The 13,355-nt window shown below is 53.2% G+C and overlaps 5 protein-coding genes across 5 annotated transcripts; 3 read left to right on the top strand and 2 right to left on the bottom strand.

Moving 5' to 3' along the window:
* Positions 1-477: 477 nt before the first annotated feature.
* BO97DRAFT_425466 (alpha/beta-hydrolase) lies at positions 478-1,763 on the bottom strand (the record flags this gene model as incomplete). The annotated part of the gene is made up of 5 exons (XM_025697066.1): positions 478-620; positions 697-994; positions 1,065-1,180; positions 1,425-1,638; positions 1,707-1,763. 5 exons carry the CDS (start codon positions 1,761-1,763, stop codon positions 478-480), a joined length of 828 nt encoding a protein of 275 aa, XP_025550623.1.
* A 1,021-nt stretch (positions 1,764-2,784) lies between these two features.
* BO97DRAFT_415055 (uncharacterized protein) lies at positions 2,785-3,755 on the top strand (the record flags this gene model as incomplete). The annotated part of the gene is made up of 2 exons (XM_025696368.1): positions 2,785-2,853; positions 2,919-3,755. The coding sequence occupies 2 exons, from the start codon at positions 2,785-2,787 to the stop codon at positions 3,753-3,755; spliced, it is 906 nt and encodes a 301-aa protein (XP_025550622.1).
* Positions 3,756-3,989: 234 nt separating this feature from the next.
* Positions 3,990-9,614, bottom strand: BO97DRAFT_478500 (chromatin-remodeling ATPase CHD1). Its single transcript, XM_025700633.1, has 3 exons — positions 9,495-9,614; positions 4,652-9,068; positions 3,990-4,592 (listed from the first exon to the last, which is right to left on the bottom strand). Exons 1-3 carry the CDS (start codon positions 9,499-9,501, stop codon positions 4,451-4,453), a joined length of 4,566 nt encoding a protein of 1,521 aa, XP_025550621.1. The 5' UTR covers positions 9,502-9,614; the 3' UTR covers positions 3,990-4,450.
* An 822-nt stretch (positions 9,615-10,436) lies between these two features.
* BO97DRAFT_96309 (ABC transporter family protein) lies at positions 10,437-12,666 on the top strand. The gene is made up of 5 exons (XM_025701165.1): positions 10,437-10,871; positions 10,934-11,095; positions 11,149-11,245; positions 11,297-12,368; positions 12,425-12,666. The coding sequence occupies exons 1-5, from the start codon at positions 10,706-10,708 to the stop codon at positions 12,446-12,448; spliced, it is 1,521 nt and encodes a 506-aa protein (XP_025550620.1). The 5' UTR covers positions 10,437-10,705; the 3' UTR covers positions 12,449-12,666.
* BO97DRAFT_425462 (uncharacterized protein) lies at positions 12,487-12,695 on the top strand (the record flags this gene model as incomplete). The annotated part of the gene is made up of 2 exons (XM_025697065.1): positions 12,487-12,541; positions 12,589-12,695. 2 exons carry the CDS (start codon positions 12,487-12,489, stop codon positions 12,693-12,695), a joined length of 162 nt encoding a protein of 53 aa, XP_025550619.1.
* Between the last annotated feature and the right edge of the window lie 660 nt (positions 12,696-13,355).

Below are 13,355 nucleotides of genomic sequence, written 5' to 3'. Positions count from 1 at the left end.
GTTATTGAGCAGAGCAGCTCACGAGTCAAAAACATGATATGTTCTGCACTAAATAGGAATGACGAGGTCTGCATCCTGAGCAGTAACCATCCTCGGTATATCTGTCGCTTTGCACAAAAGACAATGTGACGGAACCTTAGAGCGATGAAAATGCCTCGTCACAGTATCCTGGTTGATACCAAGGGGTGTATCAGTGCTCGATACATTCCATCGGCACATATACTTGAGTACAACTAAAGGTCACGCTCATCCAGTGTCAAAGGACAGCAGATCCACAGAGGCATATACGAGCATTCCCCAAGGTTAGTGTAGGCGTGAGTTGTCAGAGGATAGCTCCGTGTATATGTGTGTGTGTGGGTGGGTGGGTGGGTTTGAAAGAGAGGAAAAGAGAGGGAGTGACATACCAGCCCATAAATACCGATACGTCTCCAACCCCGCCTCCCTCCGCATCTTCGCATCCTCCGCCGTCGCGCAACTCTATTCCTGCTCTGTCAGAGCCGCGGCCGTGAAATTCGTGCTGGCGGATTCGCGGTCCACGTTCGAGCGGATGGCGGGGCCGGGCGCGACTTTCCTGGCTGCGTAGCGCGCGGGTTCGTCCGCGAAGATGTATTTCTCGTCCGCTGTTTTTTTATTATCATCATTATCATTATTTGTGTGTTGGGTTGGGATTCGGGCTGGGGCTGGGGAAGGACTAACGGATGTGACTGCTGAATGAGATCGATGGCGACGCGGTGTACCGCCTGATGAACTCCGAGATCCGCACCCAAGAGACCTTGCGCATGCATTCTAGTTCCGCCATCGCGTCGGACCCGTAGTTACAGCCTAGGGCTTTGGCGATTATGTCGAAGTCTGCGTAGACATCGGCTGTGGTGGTGAGTTTGATGATTACGGAGGGTGGTTGCGAAAGGATTCCGAATTTGGTGGCTAGTGGGTTGTCTGGGAAAGCGAGCGTGTATAGGTGTGTTAGGACTGCGCCTTGGGATTGGGCCCATAGCTTTTTTGCATTGTGGTGTTAAATTGGGGTACCGGGGCAGAGGTAATGAAGGTGACGGAGGCAGGCTGACCATGATGTTGTCCTTGTTGCCGCCAAAGGACTCGATGTTCTCGTAGACCCATTCCACTGCTGCTCGTACGTTGAGTAGAGTTAGGGATGTTTCGTCTAGGCTTCGGACTTTGGGGTCTACCAACAGTGTTGTTAGATAGGTTGTACATTTTGGGGTAGGGTAGGGTAACAAACTCCCGAATATGTTTACTCTGTATTTATCGTAACCACGATGTGTTCTTGAGAGCGCGAGACCCGGTGAGGCGGCAGTTGGGACGGAATCGCAATGCCCCTGCTGACGCCGCCGCCGCCGGTCACGAAGAGTGCGACTGGGAGATTGGACTTGTGATGGGCCGATGCTGGAGTCCAGATTGCTAGGAACAGACAGTCTTTTCTGCTGTGAACCAGGCGGTTGAGCCCTCAGTCCGGGATCCGCCGAGGCTGTAGAGTAGCGCAGTGGGCGAGTACTCGGTCCAGATACTGTCGTAGCTGGAGACATACTGCGGACAAGCTGGTCCGTATCTGGTCGAGTCGAATCTGCGGTTCATCTTCTTCAGTTTCTGTGGAGATTGCCAGCGGAGATCTCCGACTGGTGGCTGCAATGCAATGGCTTTGGTCAATCTTGATCTTCACTCTACTGACTCCCTAATGAGGCTAGGCATACCTGGGCGTAGGGAACGAGCAAGTACTGGCGGACGTCGGGGTAAATATCGTTCAGCATGCCGATAAATGTCCCTGTTTTGTGTCTCTACGGTGAGATTACTCCAGTTTGAAAGGGTCCAGGGTGGCTCCCATGTCAGGTTTGCATAGTAACCCGGTTCCGATTCAGCGAAGACAGTGGCTGCCAGGGCTAGTATTGCCCAAGTTGAGGTGAGCTTCATGTTGCCGGTTTACTGCTCTTGAGAGCATAGCGAACAACAAATGAGATGAGGGATGAGAGTAGCGAGAAGTGAGTGACATCCATTCTTATATCTGGCTGGGAATATCCCTCTTTTGTATAGGCGTAGTGTTATTGCACTATACGCATATAGCACCGAGTACTATGCAATCCGACAGAAATAAAAGAACTTCGTGTAGGCAGAGTGTTGCGATAGGCTTGGGTAATTTCAAATCCGTACTGAGTCTCGTGGTCGCTGGTCCATTGACCAGACTGGTTCCTAGAAAGCAGGGCTTGAAGTGAGAGAAGAGGAGGAAGAGAAGAAGTTGACGATCTCCCCGCAGTTGTCTTGGACTCCCGTTCCTGCGTGGGGATCCTTCAAGGTTGACTTGCCATTGCACGCCAAAGACTTGTTTCTGAGAGAGTATCCCGAGTAAGCTTCTCATCCCCCATTGCAATGGTGTTACAGGATGTTGCCATACTCAGAGAGTGAGACCACACTATCCGATGTTTACCTACCTGACATGCCGAGGTTCGACGGGGGTCTATCCGGAGCGCAACTCCACCTCATCCACCACAAACACTGGATCAAAAGCACAGCCCAACCCCTGACGATGACCATCGGCACCATCGCTAATCTCATCCTATCCAGCGACAGCCAGCCCAGGATTGGTCAGCATCCAAGACCATGCCGCTCCGGGTGGCGCATCTAGACTGTCGCAACTGAAACCACACGACGTCTCTCCGTGAGTCACCATAAAGAGAGGTGACTACAAAACAGACACATACGAGCCCATCTACCTCCTCAAGCAACACCACCACCACCACAAAGAACACTATAACCAAACCCCAACCAACCTCCAAAATGTCGTCAACCATAATCTCGAACGACAACCCCTTCCAACCCCTCCTAACAACAACGAACAACAACCCGGTAAGGCCCCTTTCAAACCCACCCAACCCAAACACCCCTCCCTCTAAACAACCGGTTACCCAAAGGAAACCCTCCAAACACACTACACAACCCACCGCACAACGCGCCAAAAATCCCAAACCACCAAACTCCTCGCCCCCGACTTCCACGGCTTCACCATCGACCCCATCCTCCGACGCCTCGCCGGGCCCGAACAGGAACCAGACTACGTTGACCCGCGCAACTGCCTCACCGTCTGGGCACGCCCACCGCAACACATCCGGGACCTCATACGCTCCATCCAGACGGATCTGCAAGACGTGGCGCCCGACGCCTGGTTCATGCCGCCCGAGAGCCTGCACACCACCGTCCTGGAAATCACGCACTCTGTTTCTGCGGAGGAGATTGAGGGGTTGGTGCGCTTGCTTCGTGGGGCGGGGGGCGGGGCTACGCTTGCTGAAATACGCGGGTTAGCGGGGGTGAAGCCGGTGGGGTTGGTGAGGCCGATGGTTTGTTTCGATGGGGCGGGTGTTGCGGTTTGTTTTTTGCCTGGTATTACTTCTGCTTGTCGGGGTGGGGGTCAGGGTGGCTCTGCGCAGGAGGACGGCGCGCACTACTCGTATCACCATCTGCGGCGCGATGTGTTTGAGCTGGTGCGCGGCGCGGGGCTGCCTGTTGCGTCGCGGTATATTGTGCCTTCGGCGCATGTGACGATCGGTCGGTTTGTGAGTGATCGTTGGTTCAAGGGGGAGGATGGCGGGGTGGATCGCGAGCGTGTAGCGGAGTTTGTGCGGAAGGTGGAGGAGGTGAATGAGCGGTTGGAGGGCTCTGAGTGCGAGTGGGTGGTTGGGGGCGAGGGGGATCCTGGGTTGGTGGTTAGGAGGGGGCGGCTTTGGTATGGCGGTGGTGAGGATGTAGTCTGATTTCTTCTTGTGGTTGCTGTTGTAGATATAGAAATGGTAGATTGCGCTGGACCAGGGAGCTGAAGGAAAGGGGGGTCCGGGGGTTCTCCCCCGGGACGCTTCATAGAACCAGTTTATGAATTGAGGTTGCCAGGATGCTGAAAGAAAGGGGGGTCCGGGGGTTCTCCCCCGGAAACGCTTATCTGCTGGTCTAAGGGCTGGGTAACTCTAGCAGAGGATAGTAGGAAAGCTGGTCAAAATGGGTGGTATTGTATGGTGCGAGACCGGTCCCTGCACTCCAGGTAGGCAGGTATGTGTATATCAGAGACATCAAAAACAAAAATAAAATAAGTGTTGAACCCAGGCTCAAACACGACAAAGATTCAAGGTTCAATCGCTCCCAGAGGCGGCATGATGGTATGAGAATGGAAGACATAAATAGATGTAGATGGATGGAGAGCAGGACCAAAAGAAACAACAGCATCGAAAAAGGAAATTATTGCCATGCAAACATCACATCTCATGGTTCGAGTCGACAACAAACACCCCTTTCATAGATTCGATCATGCCGGACGCCGTCGCCATGCTTGCCCAAAAATAAATGCTTATGTATGTACCTGCAACTGACAACAAGGAAATGGAAGAAACTCCCTCCGCGATAATATAAACCCCAGTATCCTCAAACAGCTAGCTCGCTCTGTCGGCCGACTTGAACATCAAGGTCTACTCGATCCCCCGTTCGGCGCGCTGGGCGCCGCAGCCGCCTCTGGTTTGAGTGCAGCGATCTTGCGATACATCGCTTGAACTTTGGCCCCTCCGACGTCTTTGTTGGGCCAATAGTGAACCGCGACATAGTCCCTATAAATCCAGGTTAGTATTCGCTCAACCGAACCAAAGACAATTCGCGGCTAACATACCACAGACGAGTCTCCAGAGAGTCCATCCCGTCTCCTCGTAGGTTTTGCTTGATAAATTCGCCAATCTTGGACAGAAGCCGCCTGAGTTCATGGGCGCGCTCCATTTTGTCCGGGAAGTTCTCCTTGGTGACAGCTGACACCTTCTTTAGATTTTCGCGAATGGGCCTGAAGAACCTATATTCCATTTCCTCCTTGCCCGCAGAGTGCCCGTTCTCGTTGGGTTTTCGGCGACGGATATCCTCACTGGAGGCGTCCGACGTGCGGTGACGGCGGTCCCCATCATGAGCGGAGCGCTGGCGAGAATCTTGATTAGGAGTGTGATGCCTCTCCATGCTGTCGCGGACATGCGTGTTGGATCGATGCCTGGATCGTTCAGTTTCGCGGTGTCCCTTCCGAGACACCGAGGGTGCGGGAGAGGCCGAGACACTATTGCTGGCGTGGGCGCGGGAGCCTTTGCGCCCTGGTCTATGGCTTTCAAGAGCTCGTCTTGCACTCATGTTCGAGCCATTCGTCGCTCTGTCTCGAAGGACAGATAGGAGGTAGTCTGCGCGGCGGACGAGATGGACCGCACCGGGGGACTTGGTCGTTTTATCCTCCGCATTCAAGCGCTCGTTCTTGCGCTCTACGCGGTGCTCCTCAAGGAAGAACTTGTCCCCAAGGTCAAGGTCCGGGTCGTCCCGGATCTGCGCCCAAGCACCGTAACCGTGTCGTGCAATACCAACGCAGAGCATGCCATCTTCCCGCGCGCCCCATGCGCAGGTGTAGTCTGCGGCTTTCGTAGCATCGGGGACACGGAAGTTGTAATACCCTGTGACTTGAGCAAGTGCCTCTTTCAAGATACGCATCTCGGTAGGCCGTTCAACGATGGTATACGCGTTGAGGCGCTTGACGCCATGGAGGTCAAATAACACTGCCTTCTTTTCCTTTTTGGTTGGGACCCGGCCAGAATTTTCAAGAGCTTCCAATTTATGCATGTCCTCTTTGACCAAAGAGGCGGCTTTATCGGTGATTTCCCGAAGAGCGGATTTTACCGTCTCCCTGTCACGGTCGAGTAGGCGCGCCTCGCGAATAATATCCTCTTCACGATCACCAAGATCACCGTAGCGCAAAAACGCTCGAAGGAGATGACGATATTCTTTTTCCACAAGTGGGCGTTTGGGGTCCGATTGAGCCATCGAGTCCGAGTCGTCGCCATTGTCCATGCTGACTTGGGCTCGAGCCTGTCTCTTGGCTTTGCGCTCTTCACGCGAATCTCGGAGATCACCGGGGATGTTGCGCTTGCGAGGCCGGTTTTGTTCGATGACCTCCGCCAAATACAGCTCATCCGCTTTCTTCTTTTCTTCGGCCTTGATCTCCTCGAGTTGCTCTTTGGGAATAATATCGTCCCAGCTGAGATCGTCAACCTTAATATCGACGTAATCGAAAGCCTTGAGGAACTCTTCACCACCATCCGCTTGGATCCCCTCGGCCTGTTCCGTTTGATGCAACTCGGCATTCGCAAGAACCGAGTCGATATCCAATTGCTCAAGTTTCGCTTGGTTACCAGTCTGCTCAAACATCTTCTGACCACGGCGCTTGAGGATACGCGAAATGTCGTCCGTAGAATTGGGCTCAGCGATGGAAATTCCACTCCGAACCATCTTGGTCTGAATTTCTGAAGCTTCCTTGTCGGTCACGCCACGTTGAATGGTGATGAATTCCAGCAGAAGCTTATTTCTCGCTCTTTCAATGACTTCTTCCTCCACAGTATCCTTCGAGACCATGCGATACACACTGACTGGCCTCGTCTGACCGATACGGTGCGCTCTTGCCATCGCTTGCAGATCAGCCTGGGGGTTCCAGTCAGAGTCGAAGAGAACAACGGTATCTGCAGTCATAAGGTTGATTCCGAGACCTCCAGCTCGAGTCGAGAGGATGAAGGCAAAATCATTGCTTCCAGGTGCATTATAATGTTCGATGGCTAGGCGACGGGCTGCCGCGGGAATGGTTCCGTCGAGACGCTGATATGTGTACCCACGATACTCCATATAGTCACCAAGAATGTCCAGCATCTTGACCATCTGACTGAAGATCAGTACGCGGTGACCATCGCGCTTGAGCTTGGCCAGCAGCTGATCCAAGAGCATCATTTTACCACTGCTAGTGATCATGGCTCTCAGCACATCTTCTCGACGAATACTACCTTCGAGCAGCCTAGCCTCCGCATTTGGAAACATGAAGGGATGGTTACTGGCTTTCTTGAGCTCCATCATGATGTTGAGTAGTGATTGTTTCTGACCCCGAGCACCGTCATTGAGTGCAGCGTAGTTCTTCGTGAGAATGTTCTTGTAATACTCCAATTGAATATCCGAGAGTTCTACTCGAATGATCTTTTCGGTCTTGGGAGGAAGATCGGACTCGACCTTCGATTTGGTTCGCCGCAACATGAACGGCTGGATAGCTTTGGTCAATTCCGCCAGCTTGTGTGAGGCGGCGTCGCAATTCAGGTCCATGTCGGCATCAATTTCGACCAGGCCTGGATTAAGAAAGTCCAAAAGCGCAGACAACTCGGCCAGATTGTTCTGAATGGGAGTACCGGTGATCAGGAGCCGGGCAGGCGATCTGAACTCGAGTAGCTTCAGGTATAGCTGGGACTCGCGGTTCTTCAGCCGATGAGCTTCGTCAATGGCCATAAATTGCCACTTGAACTGGCTCAGGAAGCCCGAGTCTAACAGGACATATTCGTAAGTTGTCAGAAGGACGTTGAACTTCGGTCGCTTGGGGTTCCCATCAACCATAAGCTCATGCTCTCGTAAGACTGTGCGTGCAGCTTCGTTGCCGTTATAGACAACGTAGTTAAGATCGGGCGTCCAGTTATCGAAGGTCTCGGCCCAGGACGGCATAGTAGAGAGAGGCACGACGACGACGAAAGGACCCTGTTGACGCCGTACATGGCGTAGCCAATTGATGAAAGACACAGTCTGCACCGTTTTTCCAAGACCCATCTCGTCGGCAAGCACAACGTTGCGGTTTTTCACCCAATTGAAGGCCATGAAGTTGACACCCTTGACCTGAAACTCCTTGAGCTGGCCATTCTGCAGGAAGGACGGGGTGCCTTTGATGGTTTCGAACGGCTTCCGCGTGGCTGGATTCGTTTCCGACTTGTCAGAGACCGGTGGGCGAGAGGAACGATCTAGGAAACGGTCTATCTCGCGTTGCGCGATGTTACTGACTAAGTCTTCATCCTCCCATGTACAAGAGTCGTAGAAGAGGCGTTTCCATTTCACGAGGTACTCGGTTCCCTCCTCGCCTTCACGCATACCGATCACTCGTTCCACCTGTTTGTAGTCCTCGATAGCATCTACATCCCGCTCTCGGTCGAGGTTCCACTTTTCCCGATCCTCAGGAGCGACATCCTCATCATTGCGCAGACGGATGTCTTCCATCAAGACTTTTCGAATGTAGTTGTCGAGACGGCGAGTGCTACGGCAGTTGGCGAGGCCTTCTGTGGTTTCCCATGATGCGTGGTAATGGGACTTCCCTTGCCATTTAATGTAGAATTCAAAGTCATGACGGCTGAGGTCGAGGCTACTGGGATCCACACCGTCCCTGAGGCGATGGTTGAGCACAACGTCGACCGCTGGACGGTCATCCTCCACTGTGTTCACCCAGTAGTTGTCCATCATCACTTCGTCCGGGTCTTCCTCAAACATTGAGTCATCCTCGTCCTCGTTGTAATTAGAGACCCGGGACGCGTTTCTTGTGGAGAATCGGACTTCGGGCTGTGAGGGTAGGCTGTTTGTGGAGGACTGAAGAAGCTTCCGTCGCCTCGCCCTGTTTGTGCGAGCACGACTTCCGCCGTACTCATCACTGTCCGAGTCTTCAGAGTATGAGGATTGTGTTGCGGACCGGGAGGGGCGCTTGGAGGGTGGTTGTGAGGCAACGGCGCGTCGACGCTTTGAGCGAGGTGCTACTGCGTCGGATTCGGATTCGGAGGGGGAGTCGACTACTTGACGCGTTGTGCGCGCTCTGGCACTTCGACGAAGCCCATAGAGATCGGGATTCTGTCGCATATAGTCGGATTCGTTGACCGACGGTGACTTACGCTGGTAGTCATGCTTGGTTTCCGACGATGAAGAATTTTCATCGCTGGACTGACTGCTCTCGTTCGCCTCGTTCTCAGTCTCCGAAGCGTCCCCATCCCCCTGAGCATCAGGAGAGCCGGCATCATAGGACTCGTCGGCGGCATCTGCTTCGGGGGAGGAGGAATCGCGTTCGGCGTGGTTTGCATAAGTGTCGGATGCGTTACTGCCGCTGTCGCTGATTGCTAGGTCATCCCTCATGCTAGCATCATTGGGCGTGGACGAGGCCGAATAGCCATTTACCAAGCCCATTGTTGCGGAGGGGTCGGATATCGATGGGATCACCATGCTAGTAGCTGTTGAGGATGAAACGCATCAGCATTGAAGCTCAGCACAGGCCCGGCGCGGGACAGGAGGGACATTATCATATGAAGCAGGGATACGCGACGCAGATTCTGGCAGAATTGAGTCGAATCGATGGGGGAACAAGGTAGGAGATGAAGGTATGATGCAAGGACATGTTTTTGATGACGGGTTGGATGAAACGCGACAGAGTGTGTTGTGGAAAGATGGGGGCAGTAGAGGGGCAAATGCAAGTCAAAACTGTGAGGATCCGGGGGAAACCACCTAGGCCTTGAGCAGAAAAGTCCCAAGAACCCATTTCCCCGACCAGATCGAGGTATAATCGAGGTTCTCCGGTGGGTCGAGATCGTGGAGAAGTACTCCAGCCGACAGAGCCAGAACACGCCTAGCAAGCGAGAAAAAGAGAACAAATTACTTACAGTCCATAGCTTGGTGACCCCGATTCAGGGGAAACTGAATGAAGGAATGGTGAAAACGTTATAGCAAAAAGGTGGGGGTGGGAGGAGGATGGGAATGGTGGAGGCAGCAGAGGGACGATGGGAGGCCGCTGAGAAACTGATGAGGGAGTAGGAAGAGAGTTGTACGTCGGCGGGAGGAGGACGAGTCGCTGTGAAGGGATTGGCCGGAACGCCTGAGCCTTCAGGCTGCAACTACCCACCAGCCTGAGAATGGCTTAGCGCGCCACAAGCGAGGCCCCAACGGGGATAGCGGGGAGGCCAGATCACGTGGTTTAAGGCTCGGATCAACCCCTCTTCCGGTCGAGTATTGTTCAGTGCATACAATCTACCAATCACAGACACAGGAAATAATGCAGAAGCAGGTCTCGGCCTGAGGCCGCCACAGCTGCCCACAATGCCCGGCAAGTTTTCTCGCCCAGAGCCCCTCTTCGTCGCGCATCTCCAGCAACGTTCCTCCTCGCTTTCTTGCCTGGTGCTCTTTGCGCGGATATCTGGCATTTTCCCTTCGGCCAGGACAACTGTCGCACCGTTTTCTGCCGCATCTCCTCGAGATCACGTCCCACATCGACGGTTCCGTCTCTTGACTGCTGCTTTTGACTTGCCCACATTGTCCCGCGTGTTCAATCTGATCTGAACTTCAGCCACCATGTCCGACAGGCTTACCAGGTATGCTGCTCTACACACCGAGTTACTGCGTCTAAGAATCTGGTATACTAATTCGTCTACGTGTACAGAGTTGCTATTGTCAACAGTGACAAGGTAAGTTTCGAGTACCCCGCAGCATGAAGGGTATGCTGCGCCTGTCGCATATATAACAATTACTGAGACGCATCGATTTGCTCGTGATAGTGCAAGCCCAAGGTATGTCGAGACTTCTATCTATGTATGGCCTCCGCATTGTCCCCGTACTAACTTTCTTCTTTTCCTCTGCCTAGAAATGTCGCCAGGAATGTAAGAAGTCTTGCCCCGTCGTCCGTACGGGCAAGCTCTGTATCGAGGTCACCCCCGAATCCAAGATCGCCTTCATCTCCGAGCGCCTCTGTATCGGTTGCGGTATCTGTCCCAAGAAATGTCCCTTTGGCGCTATTCACATCATCAACTTGCCCACCAACTTGGAGACTGAGGTCACCCACCGTTATTCCGCCAACAGCTTCAAGCTGCACCGTCTCCCCATGCCCCGTCCCGGTCAGGTTCTCGGTCTTGTCGGTACCAACGGTATTGGAAAGAGCACGGCTTTGAAGATTCTCAGCGGCAAATTGAAGCCCAACCTTGGTCGTTACGATAACCCCCCGGACTGGGAGGAGATCCTTAAGTACTTCCGTGGTTCGGAGCTGCAGAGTACGTCGAAACTGAAACAACCAGAGACTTCGATGAGAAATCTGTGTACTAACACTCCGCAGACTACTTCACCAAGGTCCTGGAAGACAACCTGAAGGCTGTTGTGAAGCCTCAGTACGTCGACCAGATCCCCAGGGCCGTCAAGGGACCCGTCAAGAACGTTGGTGACCTCATCAAGGCCCGTTCTCAGCTGGGCAACATGGATCACATCCTGGACACTCTGGGTATGGTCATCATTAACAACTGGGTCTTTCTCTCTCGCTGACAGGTAACATAGAATTGAGACAGGTCCAGGACCGTGACATTGACCACCTGTCTGGTGGAGAGCTTCAGCGTTTCGCCATCGGTTTGGTCTGCGTGCAGAAGGCTGATGTGTAAGGGTGCACCAGGTGCTTGGACTACGATTAGCGCTGACATTGCTGCAGTTACATGTTCGACGAGCCTTCTTCCTACCTTGATGTTAAGCAGCGTCTGGCCGCTGCCCGCACTATCCGCGAGCTTCTCCGCCCTGACGACTATGTCATTGTTGTCGAGCACGATTTGTCCGTGCTTGACTATCTGTCCGACTTCGTTTGCGTTCTGTACGGAAGACCCGCCGCCTACGGTGTCGTTACTCTGCCTTCTTCTGTCCGTGAAGGTATCAACATCTTCTTGGATGGTCACATCCCCACCGAGAACCTGCGGTTCCGTGATGAGTCTCTCACTTTCCGTCTCGCTGAATCTGGCGATGACTTCATGGTTGACAAGGCCCGTGCTTTCAAGTACCCTACCATGGAGAAGACTCTTGGCAACTTCCACCTGAAGATCGACGCCGGTGATTTCACTGACTCTGAGATCATCGTCATGATGGGTGAGAACGGAACCGGAAAGACTACTTTCTGTAGAATGCTTGCTGGTGTCGAGAAGCCCGACAATGGCATCACCATTCCCCGCTTGAACATCAGCATGAAGCCCCAGAAGATCACGCCCAAGTTCCAGGGTACCGTCCGTCAGCTGTTCTTCAAGCGTATCAAGGCCGCTTTCCTGTCGCCCCAGTTCCAGACCGATGTCTACAAGCCCCTCAAGATTGACGATTTCATCGACCAGGAAGTCCAGAACTTGTCCGGTGGTGAATTGCAGCGTGTCGCTATCGTGCTGGCACTCGGAATGCCCGCTGATATCTACCTGATTGACGAGCCCAGTGCTTACCTCGATTCCGAGCAGCGTATCATAGCTGCCAGAGTCATCAAGCGTTTCATCATGCACACCAAGAAGACCGCTTTCATCGTCGAGCACGATTTCATCATGGCCACTTACCTGGCTGACCGTGTCATTGTCTTCGACGGTAAGCCGTCCATCGATGCTCACGCTAACAGCCCCGAGTCCCTCGTCACTGGTTGCAACACCTTCCTGAAGAACCTGGATGTCACCTTCCGCCGTGACCCCAACAGCTACCGTCCTCGTATCAACAAGAACCAGAGTCAGATGGACCAGGAGCAGAAGCTCCAGGGCAACTACGTAAGTCACGTTACTCCCCGCGTCGTGCAACATCATACTAACTTTGAACTCTCTAGTTCTTCTTGGAAGATGAACAGTGAAAAGGCCGTTCCTGGCAAACATAACCGCGTGCCTCGCGATGGCGACGGCCGCGATTCCGACCGGCGGCGCCACCGACGTCGCCGGCACCGGAGGTACCTTTGGCTAGTTGCGTTTTTTGGCGGTACTAAGGCCTCAGCAGCTCTGGGCCGGCGCGGCCATCGTGGCGGTCGCCGGCCTAGTGAGGGAAGTGGTGTTGTGGAGGAGGAGGATGAGGACGAGGAAGACGACGACGACAAGCTGAGCTAATTTCTGTAGCAGTGGAGGGTTATCTCTTTCCCACCTGTTCCAGTTGTAGTTGCCCCCTCAGCCATCCGCTGGTGTTGTCGCCTCCGGTTCCTTTTCCCTCTATTCCCATTTGCCTTCCCATACCTGCAACAGCCTGGCATCTGCCTTTGTTCCTTTCCGCCGCTATGCTTACGAAGTTGGAATGACAGATGCGCGCAAGTCTTGCACAGTCTTGTTGTTTCGAGTTTTTAACGTTTGGGTTACAATGGTTTTTGGTTTGGGGCTGGCGTCAAAAGTCATGTCGGAGTTTGTTCAGTTCGTTTGTCAAAAGTTTACTCCTTTTTTCTTCCTCCCTTCGTCGTGAATATGTTTTATGTTTCATGGCATGGATGATTCTGCCGACAACGGTTTGGATTGGAGGGGTATCAGCTGGTCTTTGGTCAAGCTGTGGGTGAGTGTCGCGAGATGACCACTGTCTATATGATTAGAAGCATATATTCCTGCATGCAAAATGTATACAATTTGAAATACTTCTTTGCTGAATGTGCTCCTTGTGCATTCTGTCAATGATGAGAATAGCTTTGTAGCTGGTAGCTTGGTTCTAGCGGCGTTCTTTGGTGATCTGGTCACGTAATGCCCACATCCCATCTAGTTAATCACTTAGCTGGTCAACTTACCAAC

The sequence above is a fragment of the Aspergillus homomorphus genome (genome assembly GCF_003184865.1).
Source record: "Aspergillus homomorphus CBS 101889 unplaced genomic scaffold BO97scaffold_22, whole genome shotgun sequence".
Lineage (NCBI taxonomy): Eukaryota > Fungi > Ascomycota > Eurotiomycetes > Eurotiales > Aspergillaceae > Aspergillus > Aspergillus homomorphus.
The sequence above is the reverse complement of the archived record's forward strand: the minus strand, read 5'-3'. Positions and strand labels throughout refer to the sequence as shown.

Coding starts and splice junctions, on each gene's coding strand:
- BO97DRAFT_96309 (XM_025701165.1), top strand. CDS start 10,706: ATGCCCCGTCCCGGTCAGGTTCTCGGTCTTGTCGGTACCAACGGTATT. Junction 11,096..11,148: donor TCACATCCTGGACACTCTGG/GTATGGTCATCA, acceptor CAGGTAACATAG/AATTGAGACAGGTCCAGGAC. Junction 12,369..12,424: donor AGAAGCTCCAGGGCAACTAC/GTAAGTCACGTT, acceptor TGAACTCTCTAG/TTCTTCTTGGAAGATGAACA.
- BO97DRAFT_478500 (XM_025700633.1), bottom strand. Junction 4,593..4,651: donor TCTCTGGAGACTCGTCTGTG/GTATGTTAGCCG, acceptor CTGGATTTATAG/GGACTATGTCGCGGTTCACT.